This window comes from Myotis nattereri (genome assembly GCF_964212035.1).
Source record: "Myotis nattereri genome assembly, chromosome: 11".
NCBI lineage: Eukaryota > Metazoa > Chordata > Mammalia > Chiroptera > Vespertilionidae > Myotis > Myotis nattereri.
Window position 1 is genome coordinate 21,346,106 of NC_138086.1, and position 19,868 is coordinate 21,365,973.

Genomic DNA, 19,868 nt, shown 5'->3' on the forward strand with positions numbered 1-19,868 from the left:
CATCACTGGTTCTGCCCCCAGCCCAGGCCTGGTGCCTCTGGCCCAGGCGTCAGACCTGGGCAGGGGACCCCCAGACCCCTCCGATTGCTGGCTCTGCCCCTTGCCCAGGCCTGATGCCTCGGCCAGAGGCGTAGACCCCCATCACCCTCCGATCACCTGATCGGCCCCTTGCCCAGACCTGACGCCTCCGCCAGAGGTGTCAGGCTTGGACAGGGGACCCCCTTCTCCCCCCGATCATTGGCTCTGGCCCCCGCCCAGGCCTGAAGCCTCTGGCCCAGGAATCATGCCTGGGCAGGGGACCCCCATCTCCCTCTGATCGCTTGCTCCACCCCCCGCCCAAGCCTGACGTCTCTGACCCAGGCTTCAGGCCTGGGCAAGGGGACCATCATATCCCCCCAATCCCCGGCTCCGCCCCCCGCCCACGCCTGATGCCTCGGCCAGAGGAGTTGACCCTCATCAACCTCCGATCACCAATCACCGGATCGGCCCCTTGACCAGGCCTGAGGCCTCCGGCAGAGGTGTCAGGCCTGGGCAGGGGACCCCCAGCTCCCCGCGGTTGCAGGCTCTGCCCCTGCCCACGCCTAACGCCTCTGGCCTAGGCGTCCGGCCCGGGCAGCAGGGACCTGCAGTGGCAGCAGGGGGGCGCTGCGATCGCGCGGGCTCCGCCCCTGCCCCTGCAGGACGCCTCTGGCTGAAGCGTCCGGCTCGGGCAGCGGGACCCGCAGCTGCAGCGGCCCCACGATCGTGGGCTCCGCTTTAGGCCCAGGCAAGGGACCCCTAGCTCCTGGGACTGCCAGCTTCGACCGTGCCCAGCTCCCATCACTAGCTCCACCCCTACTTCCTGCTATCACTGGCCAGGGCGGAAAAGGCACCTGATTCTACGATCATGGCTGGGGGGCAGGGCAAAGGCGGCCCCAGGGCCACCTTTGCCCTGCCCCCCAGCTCTTAGCTCCCCCCTGGGTTTCCGATCACTGTCAGTGGCAGGGGGCTTCTTCCTGCTTTCCCTTTCGCCTCCCTGCATTGTGCCTACATATGCAAATTAGCCGCCATCTTGTTGGCAGTTAACTGCCAATCTTAGTTGGCAGTTAATTTGCATATAGCCCTGATTAGCCAATGAAAAGGGTAGCATCGTATGCCAATTACCATTTTTCTCTTTTATTAGTGTAGATATATATATATATATATATATATATATATATATATGAAAAGAAAACTTTCCTTTGTAGTCATACCTCCAGAAAACACACAGTTATTGATTTTAGAGAGAGGATGGGACAGGGAGAGAGAGAGAAAAACCTCCATCTGTTGCCTCCTGCACGCACCCCGACTGGGTGGCAAACTTCTGGTGCTTGGTAAGACTCTCAGCCAAGTGAGCCACACCGGCCAAGGCTGAAAAACTTTTTTAAAAATCCTCACCGGAGGATATTTTTTCCATTGATTTTTTTAGAGAGAGTTGGGGGGGGGGAGCGGAGGGGGATAGAGAGAAAGAAAAACGACTTGAGAGAGACACGTTGATTGTTGCTTTCTGCACCCGCTGGTACATGCCCTTGACCGGGAATTGAACCCACAACCCTTCGGTCAGCAGGCTGATGCTCTAACCAATGAGCAAGCCAGCCAGGGCTGAGAAACTTTTTTGAAAAAAAAAATATAGTCACTCAGTACCTAATCAGCAACAATCTTGAGATGGGACTAGAAATCAGATGTCAAAACCTATTCCCACTCTAACCCAAGGATACAGAGTATAGGGGAGGGGTTGCCTGAGCACTTAGCACCATTTTTTTCCTCACTATCTTAAATTCCCTCATTGTTTTAGTGGCTTTGTAGTTAATTTTTTTTTTCTAATAAGACTAGGCTAACTAAAATCATCTGACATGGAAAAGGAGGAGGTAAGGTTAAAAAGGAACTTAATTAGCAAGGTAATTATAGCAGGCAAAAAAGTGCCCTGGTTATATAAATACGCTATTGTTATGCGAATGCAAGTTGGGCCTTGTCAAGGGACTTGTTAAGGTTTAGAGGTCAGAGGATCATGTAATTAGGTATTTAGGGAAAAAATAAAATAAAAGTAAAACTGCCACCAGAATTACATTGGGTTCGATTGCTGGAGGGGTTGTTAGAGCAGCTTCAGGGATTCCAGGAAAGGGTAGCACCCCACCTCCCAACCAAGGGGGAAAAAAAAAGCTAGCTGAAATCAGAGCCAACAGAATTGCTCATGCGGAAAGTTTAAAGGCCTCGCCACAAGGGTCCTAGACCGGAGAGGTGGCAGTAGGGCTGGTAATGTCACTATGCTGAGCAACAAGAAGAAATACATTGTCAATGGCAACTCTGGGATTAAAGCCCAGGTGAGGCTAAACTCTTATTTTCCAGTCTTGCTGCTGCGATGGCCATTAATGTGAAAGGCCAGCTGCTTTTTCCCTCCTTTCCTGCTTTCATCCCTCCTTCTGGCAAAAGGTGAGCTGCCCTTCTCCTAACAGTCTCTTTCCCTCCCTTATCTTGATGCTTGTTGGAATTAGGCAGTTCGCTCTGGAAAAAAAGGTGGATTACCTTAAAGGACTCTTTGATTTCAGACACATAGGAAAATTAGGGGTAGGATCTACCAAAATACCCCAGCCGGGGGTTGATAGACTACTGTGTTACAAGATGTTGAGTGTTACTACGTGAGCTGTTGAGTAGGAATGTATAGAATATTTAACTATTAGGGCAGGTAGGCAACAGGGATGACCTACTTAAACATATGCTCTGGTTGTCAGTAAAAGATAAACATATTAATTTCTCCGGAAAATGGTATAACATTTTATATAAGTGGTTAGTCTCCAATATTCTTCTGTCCAAAAGAAACTTGACTTCAGTATCTAACAAGTAAACAAAATTTAGTACTCTATGCCTCTGAGTGGAGAAAGCCCACATAGTCTTCTGTAGTGCCAAAAGACAGCCTAAACTTGACCTGAGTGGAAGGAATAACTGTAAGTGGAGAAGACTAGAGAAGAGAGCTCAGCTTAGGGAAAATGGTTTGGATGATGATGCAGCTATGGTTCAGTGTTATTAGGGTAAATGTATGTGTACCTACCCACCCACCCCTGATTCTAGAGAAGTTGAGTGCTTGGCCCCCTCTAGTGGTGTGTGGGATGGGAGGGGGGGGGGTGTTAACTCAGGCAGGTTTATCTATTCTTCTTTTTTAAGGAGGCACAGCTAAAGTTAGTGACTCATTGTGACCTTTGGAAGGTCAGTTATTACTCCTTTTCCTAGATGGGCCTCTAAAAAGAATAAAAATAAGTCATTGTCTTAAACAAGGTTGGTGAAATGGAAACCAGAGTTCTGAGCTTGACTGCTATCCTCCTCCCCATCTTCACACCCACCTTCCTCCCCTTCCCAACTCTTTTTGCCCTTAAAACTTCTTTTAACTTTAAGCTTGGCTTATGCTTACCATGTTTACTTAATATTCAACACGTACAGACAGTGAAGATAGACTAGGCTACTTCAGATTCATTTCAGCACATGACTGCCTCCCATGTGTCAGGCATTTGTGTATGAGAATATAAGGTCACCCTTAACATACATAGCTCCTGCCTTTATGGAGCCAATTGCTTTATTATAGTTATATTCAGTGTAATAAGTACTGTGATAGGAGATGTACATGGAAGTTCATGTATATCCCATGGGAGTTCATAGAAGGGGCACTTTACCTATTTAGCAAAATAATGAGTTTTGCCCTTTTTCATTTTGCAAAGAACTTCTAATCCAATGAATTTTCCTATTGCGGAAAATAATTTACAAACTCGGAAGTGCTACCTAGGCTTCCTATGTTGCTACAGCTATGAAAATGGTATGAATTCCCCTGAAAGGCATGCTAAGCTAATTTAATTTGTCATTGGTTCCTTTGTCTCAATACTCCAATGACTTAGTAGTTACCTCTAGCTGCAGGAAATGGAGGTCAGTTGCTGCTCTCATTCTGATATGCTGTGTCTGTGTTCTGCCCATCAGGGAACCATCTTTTTATTATGAAAGGTAGAACCAGTTGTCAGATCTTTGATGCTTCCTGCCTCCTTGCCACCTGGGATCCAGAATAATTTAAGCAATTATGCAAAATTGTAGTTAGGGAAAAAGAAAAAAAGTTATTTGTTGAAATTATATGAGCTTTGATTGGTAAAGTGTTCAAAAGTAGCAGCTGGAACCTCCAATAGTAGGAGAAAGAGATATAAAGTGCAAGAAACTCATTGTCAGATAGTGTCCAAAATGCAATCTCGAATATTGAGGTTTATACATTTTCAGGACACTTATTCACTCCTTCTACATCTGTCATGTTATAGTTAATAAATGACCACTCTTGTGGCTTTTAGGTATTTTATGATAGCAAGCATTAAAAACAATAAGTTAATGTTTACTGTACTTACTAGTATTAAAAAGCTAATTAATACATCTTTAAAAACTATAAGTGACTAGCCCTAACCAGTTTGGCTCAGTGGATAGAGCGTCGGCCGGCGGATTAAAGGGTCCCAGGTTCGATTCCAGTCAAGGGCATGTACCTTGGTTGCGGGCACATCCTCAGTAGGGGGTGTGCAGGAGGCAGCTGATCGATGTTTCTCTCTCATCAATGTTTCTAACTCTCTTTCCCTTTCCCTTCCTCTCTGTAAGAAATCAATAAAATATATATTTTTTGAAAACTATGGTGACTATCTGTAAGAGCTATAAGAAGATTTATAAACTGTAGGGGCTGGAGTGGGGGAGTGGATGTATTGAATCTCCTGCTTTTTTTCACAGTTTACATACAGGCGTACCTCAGAGATATGGGGGTTTGTTTCCAGACCACCGCAATAGAATTGTGATCTTTTGCTGGTGGAGAGTCTTGCCTTCAATTTGTAAAAACAAACAAACAACAACAACAACAACAAAAATGCAACATCTGTGAAGCACAATAAAACAAAGTATGCCCATACATTGTTTCATTTAACCCTCTCCAAAACTTGTGAGGTTTTTTCATCTTTGCTGTATTTATGAGAAAATGAGGCTCATAGAAACATCTTGACCAACATCACATAACTAATGAGTGGCATAGCCAGTATTTTAATGCAGTCCCGGAACGTTCTGTCTGAATGGAAAGCCTATGTATTTTTTCATTATACGAAACCATTTTCTGAAAATCTTAAAACCTTGAAGGCAAGTCACTTTACCTTCCTGTACCTTGCAGTTTCTCATCTAGATAGGTGAAAATTGGAATAGTCTCAAAATTCTTTTCAGCGAAACTATAGAAAGAATTTCTGAATATGACTCAACTTTCTAAAAATTAATTTTAATCCTTTGAGTGCCAACCAATATCCTAGGAACTATGCTAAAATTGCCAAGGCATTTTTGCTGATTTTACAGCAGTTTAGGAAAAACATTATGAATCATAAGTAAATGAAGTTACATATTCAAAAACTTAAGGAAACCTTTACTACATTTGTTTTCTGCACTTAGGTGCCACTCACTTGTCAATAAAGAGTGAACTACTAGCATCTAATAGTGACACTGCAAGAGGAGCGCGATAGCGCTCCCAGCACTTTTGGCGAAAGATAGGAGGAGCTGGATCGCCCTCCCCGGCACTCTAGGGGTTAACAAGAACCCCTAGAGTGGGGTTCTCATTCTCTCCCTCTCTCTTATTTATTTTTGTCACAATTTTATTGTAAAAAGCATATAGCCCTGGCTGGTTGCTCAGTGGTTAGGGTGGTGGCCAACGGACCAAAGGGTCAAGGGTTTGATTCCCGGTCAAAGGGCACGTACCTTGGCTGCAGGTTCAGTCCCTGATCCCAGTGGGGACACGTGCAGGAGGCAACCAGTAAATGTTTCTCTCCCTCCGCCCTCCCTTCCACTCTCTCAGGTGAGGATTTTAAAAAAATAATAATAAATTATATATATAAAAGCCTAAGTGACCATCCAGTAGCTATGATGTGCACTGACCACCAGGGGGCGGATGCTCAACACAGGAGCAGAAACCACAGGCATGGAAACATGGAATAGACTGATGAATCTCAGAGGAAAGGGGGAAGGGGGAGGGCAGGAAGAGATTAATCAAAGATCTTATATGCATACTAGAGACCCGGTGCATGGATTTGTGCACCGGTGGGGTCCCTCGGCCTGGCCTGCGGGGATCTGGGCAAAACAGGCTCCTCGACATCCCCTGAAGGGTCCTGGATTGCGAGAGGGCACAGACCAGGCTGAGGGACCCCACCGGTGCATGAATCCATGCACTGGGCCTCTAGTAATAAAATAAAAGCATATAGTCAGAGAGTGGATCGAATATTTAAATTTGATGAAAATATAGTAAGTAAAGAATGAAAAACCATTCTTCTCTCCAGAGTGTTAACATTCTGAAGATGGGTTGGTACAGTTAGATCAACTACCCTGAAATGTTATCTCAAAACAGAGGTTGTTTTCCTTTATGTAACTAGAGTCCTTTTTCTTAGCAGATCCAGTTTGCTGACCAGAAGCAAGAATTCAACAAACGTCCCACCAAAATTGGACGTCGCTCTCTGTCTCGTTCTATTTCTCAGTCATCTACTGACAGCTACAGTTCAGGTGAGTACTGAACTTTTATGGAGGTATGACCAATAGACCCCATTGCCTGCCCAAGGCTAATTAAGTATGGTCAAGCCCATGCTTTGGAATAAACACTTTGTCTCTAAGTTGAAATTCAGACCAAAATTCTAGATGGAATTTTTGGATTCCTCTTGGGCAAGCATGTCAAACTCAAAGGCTAACGCAGGCCAAATAAACGCGGTATGCGACTCGTGGGCTGCGAGTTTGACATGCTTGCTCTTGGGGATTCAGAGTGGAGGTTAATAGAAGCCTCTTTTTCCAATAAAGGTAGAAGAAGGTTATTAAGGAAACTGAGTTCTGATTTATTCAGAGGGTGGGAAGGAGTTTGTTGCTCACTGATGAACTTCACTAAACAACATGGTTGACTTGTGTTTTTCCTTTCTTTGAATATAGAAGAGGGGTTCCCCATCCTTCCATCGGGTACTTGGATATTAATGGGGAAACCTTAATTGCCCCAACAAACATGAAAACATTGTAGCTAGTTCAAGTGAGCCCTTTGCCTTCTCTTCTAAGCTGTGATATTGTTGCTTACTACTCCTTTCTTCCTTTGCAGTGGCACTAATTCAAATATATGGGTCCTGAGTCTTATCATTTAATGCCAGATGAGCTGTTGGCCATTTGTGCAACAGTGCCCAGATTCTGTCTCATCTAATATGGAGCTATTTTATTTTGCTCTTGTGTTGGAATGTGGTAGGAAACTGAGTTATCTCTTCATATTATAAGTAGTAATATTCATTAGAAAGTTTTCATCATGACCTGAAGTTTTATTTGTTCTTCCCACAATTAGGAAAGCAGTATTTGTTATGTAAACTTAAAGAAAGCTTGTTTAGAAAACTGTCACTTTTAGATTGACAGATTGTTATTTACTTTTTTTTTTTTTACATTTCATTTTTTACTTTCTCCCCACAATAACTGAAATATGTAAAGCACATGAGATCATTTCCTATGGATTTTTGTCTGTGGACACCAAATGTGGTACCAATGTTATTCTGCTGAAATAACCAGTGTTGGAAATTCATAAACCAGCTAATATAACTCTGGAAACTTTAATAATTGTGAAAATGTGAATTGTAAAACAGGGTATAAACTTTTACACTAATAGTTTGTGCATGTTATCTAAAGATGATACTAAATAATAACAATACTAAATTTTAACTCCAACTCAGTTTATTCTCTACACACTAGATCCATATTTCCAACTGTGTTCCTGCAGAGAAAAACTAATGCCTGCCTTCCCAATGAACCCCTATATGCAGAGAGTATACTTACAAAATATTTGTTTACCTAGAAGAGTGTGTTGATGTACTTGGTTTCTAAGCGAACGCATAGTTGGCTGGCAAACTTATTGGTGGGTGACATTAACTGGTGACACTGTGGAAAACGTGGACCTTTTAAGTTGCCATTTTTATAGTAAAAAAAATTATCCACCACATATATCCATTTAAGGGTATTAAGCTCCAGAGCATTGAAGTCAAAACGTTCTGGAAATGAAAAAGGACTTAAAGCTCAGTTCTTCAGCTTTCTACTGGATGCTTGGAATTGCCTTGTTGGCAACCCTACAAATAGCTATCTGACCTCTTTGGGAGCATTTTAAATGATAGGATAACCCTTCATTTATCTAGTTATTTAGCTCCTGATAAACTCTTCTAGTTATTGGAATTTATTTTTGTTATTATTATTTAATTGACTTTAGAGAGGGAGGAAGAGAGAGACAGAGAGAAACATCAATATGAGAGAGAAGCATCGATTGGTTGCCTCCCACGCCCACCCCAACCGGAGATCAAATCCGAAACCTGATATTACAATTCCTCGAATTTAAAGATTTTACCTAGAATTAGAAATAAAAATCACCATTTTGGGGGCATCCCACTGTCAAGGCTATCCTCATCTGGGTATATTCCAGATTAAGTTTTTCTTTAAAAATATTATGCCTATGTATATAATATTCCAGATATGGTCTGAACTAATCTGTAGGAAGTGTTATTTCCATAAACTCAGTGCTTTTAAAATGAATCCCAAAAATATGTTTATTTCTTTTGCATCTGTGTCACACATACTGTTACTTCCTTTTGTTTTATGGTTTTATTTTTTTTGCATGAACAATTTTGGAGTCCTCTTAAACACACTCCGAATGGAGAGGCCTACTGCCTTGAGTCTTGGACTGAGAGTTGGGAGAGAACTAGTTTCTAGTCTTAGATCCATGTGTGATTTGTTGTGTGATCCTGGAAAACTTGTAGCCTGTGAATTAGTAACAGAAGCAGTGGGAAATTATATGAGGTAACACAAAAAAAGCTCCAAACCCATCGAATGAGAAGCCAGGAATAATGGATTTGACTTAAAGCTTTCTAAATACAAGAAGATATGCAAATGCTTGTCAGTAAGAACTTGGAGCACACTTTCAGCATACGTTATAACTTAAGTGACTCTAGAAATGTACATTACAGAACCCCCATAGACTGACCTTTGGGCCTCTTCCCTTTGTTTATATTCTCTCCCCAAGTGACCTCATTCAGTCTCATAGTTTTAAATACAACATAGTAGTGGCATTTGATCCTCAAATTTTATCCCCAGCTCAAATCTCTCCCCTACAGACTAGATCTTCGTATTCAGTTGCCTTCTCAGTCCTCTCACTTGGGTGTTTAGGCATCTCAAACCTCCCGTATCTTAAAAGCTGAGCTCCTGAGCTCCAGCCTTGTCTCTCTTCAGTCTGTTGACAATACTATAGTAAGATTAATTATTTTAAAATAAGTCAGGTCATATCACTTCTCAGCTCAGAATCCTCCGCTGGCTTCCCAATCTCACTCTGAGGAAAGCCTAAAATTCTTACAATGGCCTACAAGGTATACCATTCAGCCTCCTATTACATTTCTAACCACATCTCTACTTTCCCAAACTTCCTGCCTCCCCCAATTATTCGTTTCACTCCAGCCATACTAGCCTTCTTACTGTTATTTTGTTATTTTGAAACTCTCCTCCTTTAAGACTTTTGCACTTGCTATTCCCTCTGCCTGGAATGCTCTAAGATACCCTAGCTGGGTCTTACCTCCAGTTATTAACAAAAGATCCCCTCTCAAAATAGGTCTACCCGGGCTTCTCTTTTAAAATTGTACAAACAGCCCTGGCTCAGTGGATAGAACGTTGGCCTATGGACTGAAGAGTCCCAGGTTCAATTCCAGTTAAGGGCATATGCCTGAGTTGTGAGCTCGATCCCCAGTAGGGGGTGTGCAGGAGGCAGCCGATCGACGATTCTCTCTCATCATTGATGTTTCTGTCTCTCTCACCCTCTCCCTTCCTCTCTGAAATCAATAAAAATATTAAAATAAAATAAAATAAAATTGTACAAACAACCCACCCAACTCCCTATCAAATTTTTCTCCATAGCACTTATCATATAACGTATATTTTTACTAATTTATTGTTATCTTTTCTCCCCTTAAACATGAGATCCACGAAAGCAGAGATTTCTCCCTGTTTTGTATTGCTCTGTTTCCAGCACTTGGAATTGTGTTTGACACATGAGAGGTGCTCAATGAGTAAATATTGGTGAAAGGTGTCCAGAGATTTTATTATACTTTACTCCCTTGTTGAGGTTTCTGATATACTCTGTGCATGTAAACAGATAAAAGAAGGTTTATGACATTACAAAATGTTTTCATTTAGGAACTTCTGCCAGGCTTTCTCAACCAGGGTTCCTCATCTGAATCACAGAACACAGAAAATGTTGAGAGACTTTTTCTTAGTTCTCCAAAAGATGGGTCATAACTAGTACCCTTTGAGATGCATTGGAGAGAAGTTAATTCATATATTTAATGGATGCTTCAAGGCTAATGCTAGGTTGAAAAAGGCTGCATTAACCTCTCAGGTCATAATTGGTTGAAGTATTCTAATATTTTTTCAAATAATAACATTTTGTTTATTTGTATTTTGGTTGCTAACATAGCTTTTCACATGTTTCTAGAGTGTTACTCATCAGTGAAATCTGCTGCACATTGACACACAGGTCCCTACTGTTATTTCCATTACCAAATGAATAGATTGGGCCCAAGAGGAATTGCCTGACTTAAAATAGTCTAATAGGACTAATTCAACCAGGAGTCTGACTGCTTCTTCTCCTAGCAATAACCCACAATATCACAGCTGCTAGGAGGTAAGACTTAATCAGGTGTGAGCCGTAGAACATATGTATGCATGTTCTATGGGATAGATTGTGGATTAGTGATTCATCAAGTTATGATTTGATCCTGGGATATCATGAAACAAGACAACATCTCATGGGAACCTTATATTGTGCTTTATATTACTTTTCTATCTAGAAGTTGAACCTTTTATGGTATTATCTCATTTATTCATAAGATTTTCCTGGTTTTAGTTAGAGGAAAGGGAGAGAGGGGCTCTGTTATACACTCTATTTTACAGTTGGATAGATTGAAAACTGGTCACATAACTAATTAGAGGTGAAGCAAGAGCTAAGGTCTCAGGCCTGCACTTCAGTAGGTTATTGCCTTGGTGATTGCTCATTCATTTTTAATTAAGTCATGACTCTGGGCTTCAGAGTGTGCTGACAAGAACAAACACTTTAGAAACTTTTCAGTGTGTGTATACATATGTGTTGGATTTCTCTGCTTTTCCCCAGGAAAATGTTTAAGGCTATCTTGGCTTTTTCATGAATGTAGTACATTAAATATAGTGGCAGCAATGAGTATGCTGCCACTATATTTATGTCACACTAGTTCAGGAATAATCTTTTATTCATTTATGTAATGAATGTCACACTAGTTCAGGGATAATCTTTCCACTGTGCTTGCAGAAGTAACACTCAGTCTGGGCCTGCCAGCCATTTTGCATTCATATACTTTCACAATCTAGACAACTGGTGTTTTTCTTTCTTACCTGATAACAGATCTATATCAAAGGCTCTTTGAAAACAAATTCATTTTGGCTCAAAAACAAACAAACACACCCACATTGGTTGAATTAACTACAACCAATTAACTACTGTTAAGAAAATAGAATACTGTTTTTTGGGTGTGCTTTTTCTCATTTTAGAATAGGAAAGTGGTATAAATGACTTTTTTCTTTGAGTTGGAAGAAAACAACTCAAGTTAAAAATTAGTGTGCTTCTCTTAAGGGGAAGTTCGGGGGTTTTGTCATAGTTTTCTGTTTGTTTTTCCCCCCCTGACTCACCTTTAGACGCTGGAAGAGGCATAGGAGAGAAGAGCCATTCTGGGTAGAGTCAGGACTCCAGCCTCAACCTTTTCAATCACTGCCAGCCCAACCACCTGCTGCTTGGGTAGATTAGTAAATGGCAGAGATAGAAAAAAAAACAAAACTGTTAAATAATATTGTATGTATGTTATTCCTTTCCCATTCAAAATCCTAAAGCTGAATAAGAAACCTTGAAGATGTTATGTGTGCTACTGCATTTAAAATATGTGTAAAAGCTGGTGGTAATATCAGGTATCATTTATGGAGTGCTTTACACCAAGCACTAAACACTTTACTTACATTATCTTATTTAATCTTCTTAATAACTTGACTTTGAGAAGCCATTTCTGCCTATTGTACGATCTGCTTCATAGTACATATTGTAACCACAAGGAAAGAGAAACTCTAAATGATTACTTTCATAATTAGTTATTTCATGAAAACTCAATGAAGGTAAAGACAGCCTATATCTGTCCTTATCCCCACCGCTTAGAATGTGCCTGGTACATAGCAGATATACAATAAAATTTTGTTGAATTTTTGTGTGAATTTGAATGACTGAATACATGAATGAATTAACAACCCTATTAAATAGTTTTAGTATCATCTCTACTTTATTCACCTGGAAACAGAAACTGAGATTTCAACCGAAATCTGTCTGACTCCAGAACACATAACCACTATATTTAAATGGCCATTGAGGACATAAAAATCATCATGGCTCTGGAAAAAGGTTTGAAATTTCTGTGCAGAATGTAAACACTTTCTTCAAAAGCAATTATCCTATAAATTGGATCAGGGTTAGGGATGGCTGTTATTTTCTTCTCTGGGGTGGTGGAAGCATGGTTCCCTCAGCTTCCAACTCATAAGCTATTCTGAGTATTGATTAGTGAAAGAGATGACTGCCCAGGAAGCTGTTTCTGGGCTCTGTTGCCAAAGGTACTTTGAGCTCTCACTCACCCTAGGAGGGAGAACCACAGACTTTTTGTACAGATTAGCTCCTTTCAAGAACAAAAGTCTCTTTGGGGATTTATTAATTTCCTCCCCTCCCCTGGTGACTCAGCTCATTCTTGTTGCCTCGTGTTAGGACTTTGCTCTACGGCTGTTTTCCAGCTCCAAGAGAGACATCGAGGCCCCTACTGCCCAAACATTTTGTAGTGCCATGCCTGATTAACTGGGCAAGGTCAGACTTGCCTTTTACAGCCCTCCCAGAGATAGACCCTTGGCTAAGAAATCCCAAAAATGTCCTAATTCTCTGGATATAAGTAGATCAGAGTACTAGAGACCTCAGGGACTATGAGACTTTGCAGGTTTCTCCCCTTAAAAGTGATGGAAGTACTTCTTATCTCTTTGGGAAATATATAGACAGTACTTTATGTTCCCCAACCTTCCTCCTCCAAAACCTTGATGACTCCTTAGGAAGAAACTATCCACAGAACCTTAAACATAAATCAAGGAAGGAAACTGATTCAAATCATCCAGCTAACAATCAGCAACTACAGAATTAAATGAAGACTAGAAAGACCTCAGTTAATTATGGGAATAGCAGCAGCAGCTGCTGCTGCCTATTAGCCACAATCAAAAGTCTTATACCTCTCACCTTCTAGTGCAGTGGATCTCAACCTTGGCTGCACATTAGAATCACCTGGGAATCTTTTTAAAATCCTGACTTCTGGGCGTCATCCTCAATGAAAGTGTGTATGTATTGCTAAATGGGTTTGTCATGAGAGCATTTGATTATACCAAAGAGGATTTATCATTTCTCTGGGATTCTAAAATGCCTAATGCAGGACCAACAGAGGCCAGGAATAAGGGAGAGCAGGCTGAATACTTCATTGTCAATGTCTAATTGGGTCTGCAGGCATAGTTCAGCCTCATCAGAGCCAGCCTTGAAAAAGAAAGCTTTGTTATGGCAGACAAACACTTTTTGTGTGGTTCTTAATTACTTTCCCATGGGTTCCTAATTTTCTAGGTCTTATCTATTTAGTTATTGTACTAAAACACAAATTACATCAAGCATTTAAGCAGCAGACCAAGAAAGGTAGCTAGAATCCCAGAAACCCCTAGGTTCATGACCATGATCTTGCACTTAGAACTTTAACCTATTGCTACCATGGTGCAATCTCTCTATTTTTGCATATCCAAGGACCTCTACATGTTCTGAAAATAAAGGCAGCCCTAGATTCCAAGTTAATGCTATCCAGGGGGAATGTCTTGGACAACCTCTCTCGGCTTCCTCTTTCTGACCTCTGGGTAGCACTTTCCATAGGAGACGATGGGGACAGCTCCACAGTGCCATTTAGGTGCTTACCAGCTGCGTACATGTGTGTAGTGCTGGATGACCAGACAAGCCTCAGTTCCCTCCATGGTTTGGAGTTTTAAAGGAAGCCATTTTTCCCCCTGAGGGTTTTTTATTCTGTCCTTTCAGCGGCATCATATACAGATAGCTCTGATGATGAGACATCTCCCAGGGACAAGCAGCAAAAGAACTCTAAGGGAAGCAGTGACTTCTGTGTCAAGAACATCAAACAGGCAGAGTTTGGACGAAGAGAAATTGAAATTGCTGAACAAGGTAAAGAAAGAAAGCACCTTTTCCTCTCAAGCTGCCTGTATTCTTTTGTCCATATTAATCGCTTTTCTGATCCTGCAGCCTAGTAGTTTAGAAATTTCATTGTGATGTGGAAGACTACTTGTAACAAAAAAATAATCTGAGCTCAAAAAGCATTGTGGGGAGGGAGACAACTGGCAGGTCTATAAGAAACTCCTCTAGGAGGAAAAGGGAGAGACTAGATAAAGAGGCCTGGGATATAGGAAATCAGAACACTGGAGCAATTGCCTCTAAAGCCCCTTATGAAATAAAAGTCAGATTTATTATCTTAATCCCTTAAAAAAACCTAATCTAACAGGGAACTTCATCGGGGGCAGGATCTTAAGAGAATAAAATTTTCTCTTTATTCTTTCTTTCTCATTCCCTCCTGTCTAATATTGCTGTGTATATATTGGGCCTTTTCAGAAATGCCGGCCCTGATGGCTTTGAGGAAGAGAGCTCAAGGAGAAAAACCTTTGGCTGGAGCCAAAATTGTGGGCTGCACACACATCACTGCTCAGACTGCTGTAAGTCTCTTTCCTGTTTCCACTTAACAATCTATATATACTAGAGTCCCAGTGCACAAAATTCGTGCACGGGTAGAGTCCCTAGACCTGTCCGGCAATCACAGCCGATCTGTGAGGTGACCATCAGGGCAATTGGGGGCCCCCCACTGGCACCCGCCTTGGCTGGCCTGGAGCCTGCGGGCTGGGAGCAGCTCCTGCATTGAGCACCTGCCCCCTGGTGGTCAGTGCATGTCATAGCGACCAGTCGTTCCATCGTTCGGTCGATTTGCATATTAGGCTTTTATTATATAGAATAAAAGCCTAAGCAACCATTGGACCAACCGGTAGCTATAACGCGCACTGACCACCAGGGGGCAGATGCTCCAACAGGTAGGTTAGCTTGCTGCTGGGGCCCTGTCGGCCCAAAACTGGTTCACCCACACCCTGGACCCAGAGAAGAGGGAGGAAGGAACCTGATTCCTCACGGAATCAGCTGTGGGTTAGCTTGCTGCTGGGGCCCTGTTGGCCCTGAGTCTGGTTCACCTGCACCAGATTCCCTTTCAATGTGCATAAATCCATGCACCGGGCCACTAGTAGTTAATAATAGCCCCCGCCATTAGGTGCTTGCAACTTGCCAAGCACTAGGTTAAGAGTTTAATAAGTATTAGTTCATTAATCCTCATAATGGCCATGTAAAGCAGGGACTCCTAGTTCCAATTTATAAATGAGGAAGTTGAGGCTCAGAGAGTTTAAGTAATTTGTCCAAGGTAATACAGCTAGTTCATTAGAATATTTGAAAATTGTTCCAATGAACTAGCTGTGGCATGACTTCTTGTTATAAAAGACTGTCTTGCACTTTCAAACTGGCCCTGCCCATTAAATGCCAGTAGCACTATCCTCCCAATTATTGTGATAACCAAATATGCCCCACAGTTTCCCAGAGTCCCTGTGTTGAGAACCACTGACTTAATCACCATCAAAGATGTAATAGATACTGAGTTGCCCACCATAATGAGACCACATAGGAAATTAGTGTGTTGGGAAATGGGCTGGAATCTTTTATAGGATTTGTAAGATCATTAAAAAAAACAAAAAACACATATTTTTATTGATTTCAGAAAGGAAGGGACAGGGAGAGAGAGATAAAAACATCAATGATGAGAGAATCATTGATTGCTTTCCTCCTGCACACCCCCTATTGGGGATCAAGCCCGAAACCTAGGCAGGTGCCCTTGACCCGAATCGAACCTGGGACCCTTCAGTCCACAGGTTGATGCTCTATCCACTGTACCAAATCAGCTAGGGCAAGATCCAGGTCATTTTTATGGTTAGATCAACTTTCAAAAAATTGTCTCCTGAAACAACATTTATTTGGCCACGTTCCTCGTCAAGAACAGCAGAGATTCCTCAAGACACAGACATCTGCTGTTAGCATCTTCCCTAAGAAACTTTTTCTGGGTTATATGTTCTCTGAGGAAAAGAGTACTTTGGCAGCCCAAAATTAATATATTAAATTTAAAAGCTCTTTTTGGAGCCATAGACTAATGAATTGAGGCAGAAATGCTCTTGGAACCTTTTTTGGGCTTCCCCAGGCAGGGACATGAGACTTCAGTGTGGTGGCTTAAAATAGTAAGTGCTTCTGTACTGTCTCATGTTGCTAAATTATATCTAGGTTCTTTTTTACCTCCTGGCTCACTGAATATTACCACCCTTCACATTTCCTTTCTACTTTTCCTGGAGTAATCAAAATCAGAGTAACAGACTGTGGAATCTCAGAGGGAAGGCGGGGGAGGGTGGATGGGTGGGAAGAGATCAACCAAAGAACTTGTATGCATATATGCATACTCCACGGACACAGACAATAGGGTGATGAAGGCCTAGGTAGGGGAGGGAGGGCTAGAAGAGGTCAATGAGGGGAAAAGGGGGACATATGTAATACTTTCAACAATAAAGATGTTTTTAAAAAATCAGAGTAGTTAAAACTAGTTTACCAATTTTAACATTTTAATGTACCCTTCCCGCATTTTTTATTTTTCCTTTAAAAATTAATTACAAAGGAATTTTGCTGTTTTATTTCTAGTCTCTATTTTTCTGATTACAAAAGTAATTATGTTTATTTTACAATATTCAAACATTATCACAATCTATAATGTAGAAAAACAATCTCTCTCTAGGGGAAAAAAAAAACAAAAGAAAACAAAACAAAAAACAGTCTCCTATAATCCCATGCTTCAGAAATAACTATTATAGTTAACAGTTTCCTATCCATGTTTCTAGTAGACTTGGATTATTTATATTTTTAGGTATGTTTCATAGATTCTTCTAACCAGACTTCCTAGCTACTTCTTCTAAATGGTTCTGATTTAAAGTTGGGTTTAAGCTCTGTCCTCCTCTCATTCCTACCTGCCTTCACTCCTGCTTGTGCCCTAATAGCCTGCAGTCTTGTCTCAAAGTTCTTTGAACAGTTTTTATATTCTTGGTCCCAGTGACTTTTATAGTTAATTATTTATTTTATTACTAGAAGCCCATTGCACGAAGATTCACGCAGTAGGCCTTCCTTCCCCTGGCTGCTGGCACCGGTTTTCCTCCGGGACCCAGGCCTTTGGTCCAGCCGCAGCGAGGCTTGGCTTCTCTGCACCTGTGTATGCAAATTAACCACAATCTTTGTTGGGTTAATTTGCATAGTTGCTCTGATTGGCTGGTGGGCATAGTGGAGTGACACCAATTTGCATGTTTCTCTTTTCTCTTTTATTAGTGTCGATTATTTTTTTTAATCCTCACCCGAGGATATTTTTCCATTGATTTCTAGAGAAAGTAGAAGAGTGTGTCTCACATCAATTGGTTGCCTCCTGCAGGAGTCCCGACCAGGGTCTGGGCCAGGGAGGAGCCTACAACTGAGGTATTTGCCCTTGACCGGAATCAAACCCAGGACCCTTCGGTCCACAGGCTCTATCCACTGAGCCAAACCAGCTAGGGCCATATAGTTAATTTATGTTGCTTTGTAGGCAAGTCTCTGTATCATTCTTTTATTTGACAAATTCAGAATTCCTAAGTTGTAGGAATTTAGAAATTCTTTAAGGTAAAAAAATAAAACAAGAGGGGGAAAAATGGAATCAGATATTGAAAGATAATATAGACTAGAAAAGTAGAGATATGAGTAGTTCTGCTACTAACTTACTGTGTGGCCTTGGACAACTTATATGAGGGGGTTAGCCTACATTAGTGGAGTTGTTTATAAGTGTTTTTTAAAATTAAAGTTGTTTACAAGTGTTCTTTTAGATTAAAGCATATTTTTAATTAGAATTTTCATTTAGTATAGAAATATACTATAGCATAGGATTCTGAAGCATGAGATTACAGTAGGTCCTCGGATTACGTCGGAGATCCGTTTCTACGGTGCGACGTAATGTGATTTTTGCCGAAAGTCGGAACCCATCTACATACGCACCTACGTCACTCACATGGAGCACATACACGGCAGTAATGAAGTGAAACAGTAAAAAACATTTAAAAGAAAGATAATTCCTGACCTTTACTTGTGGTAAATAAATAATAAAATTCATAAAGCACATATGTACATATGTCAAAATGACGGAACTTTTTTTTTATAAGTAGTGTAAATGGGGGATGGCGATGTAACCAGGAAACGACGTACATCGAGTCCGACGTAACCTGAGGACTGCCTGTATAGGAGACTATTTTCTACATTATAGAAATATGCTAAATACAAACTTTTAAAATGAAAATTAGCAGTACTCAGAGTTAACCACTGTCAGGAAATTTTATTTATTTATTTATTTATTTAATTTTTTAAAAATATATTTTATTGATTTTTTTATAGAGAGGAAGGGAGAGGGATAAAGAGTTAGAAACATCAATGAGAGAGAAACATCGATCAGCTGCCTCCTGCATGCCTCCTACTGGGGATGTGCCCACAACCAGGGTACATGCCCTTGACCGGAATCGAATCCAGGACCCTTCAGTCCAAAGGCCAATGCTCTATCCACTGAGCCAAACCGGTTAGGGCTGTCAGGAAATTTTAAAGCAAGCTTTTTAACCAAAGCTTTATCATTGTTAAAATAACTTAATTAAAGCAGTAGGGTGATGTACTACCTTCTTAAAAAGAATGCTATCTCTATCTTAAATATTAAAGTAAAATAAATCAGGATCAAATCAGCGGGTTAAATTTTTTTAAATATGTTTAAAATTTGAAATAAGCAGATTTATAGAAAAGTTGCTCATCTCCTGCTTTCTCTTTAATATAGGTGCTCATGGAAACTCTGGGTGCTCTGGGAGCTCAGTGTCGTTGGGCCGCCTGCAATATCTATTCCACTCTGAATGAAGTGGCTGCTGCTTTAGCAGAAAGTGGTAAGATCTTTGCTTACTCTCTGTCTTTGGGTAAAGGAAGTCTCCAAAAACTTCCATTGTTTCAATATAAATCTTTAAGGAAGGTTGACATTAAAGGAGCTGTCTTGGTAGAAATGGATCCAAATTTTTGATGAGTTTGCTCTCTTTGTGGGTTTTTCTTATTAAACTAGAGGCCTGTTGCACGAAGAGATTCGTGCAATAGGCCTTCCCTTCCCTTGGCTGCTGGCACTGGTTTGCCTCTGGCACCTGGGACCCAGGCGTCATTCTGGCGGGGCTCCGGCCGGAGCCAGCCCCAGAGCCGTCCGGCTTCACTGCTCCGGCCCCAGGGCCGTCTGGCTTTGCTTCGCCACTTGGAGCCTACGTATGCAAATTAACCGCCATCTTTGTTGAGTTAATTTGCATACTCTCCTGGTTGGCTGGTTGGTGTAGTGAAGGTACGGTCAATTTACATGTTTATCTATTATTAGGTAAGATATGAACTAGATTTACCTGGTAACTTGAATTCTCACCATTTCCCAACTACACTTTGATCTTTCTTGCTTCCATACAGAAGATATTTACAGTTGCAAATATCTCCTTAAGTCTAATAATCCTTTATTAGTTCATGCTTTGCTTTGATTTGCTAATTATTA

At 41.3% G+C, this 19,868-nt stretch overlaps 1 protein-coding gene across 2 annotated transcripts in view; it reads left to right on the forward strand.

The window, feature by feature from the left end:
* Positions 1-19,868, forward strand: part of AHCYL2 (adenosylhomocysteinase like 2) — a gene marked incomplete at its 5' end in the record, with an annotated part of 164,561 nt that overhangs the window by 116,826 nt on the left and 27,867 nt on the right. Inside the window, 5 exons of one of the 2 annotated variants that reach the window (XM_081102808.1) lie at positions 2,283-2,339; positions 6,441-6,549; positions 14,204-14,347; positions 14,789-14,889; positions 19,134-19,236. In XM_081102808.1, the coding sequence (XP_080958934.1) occupies positions 2,283-2,339; positions 6,441-6,549; positions 14,204-14,347; positions 14,789-14,889; positions 19,134-19,236 (514 nt within the window). Of the gene's footprint in view, positions 1-2,282; positions 2,340-6,440; positions 6,550-14,203; positions 14,348-14,788; positions 14,890-19,133; positions 19,237-19,868 lie in introns of those variants that run through there. The other variant, XM_081102807.1, reaches the window with a different exon arrangement.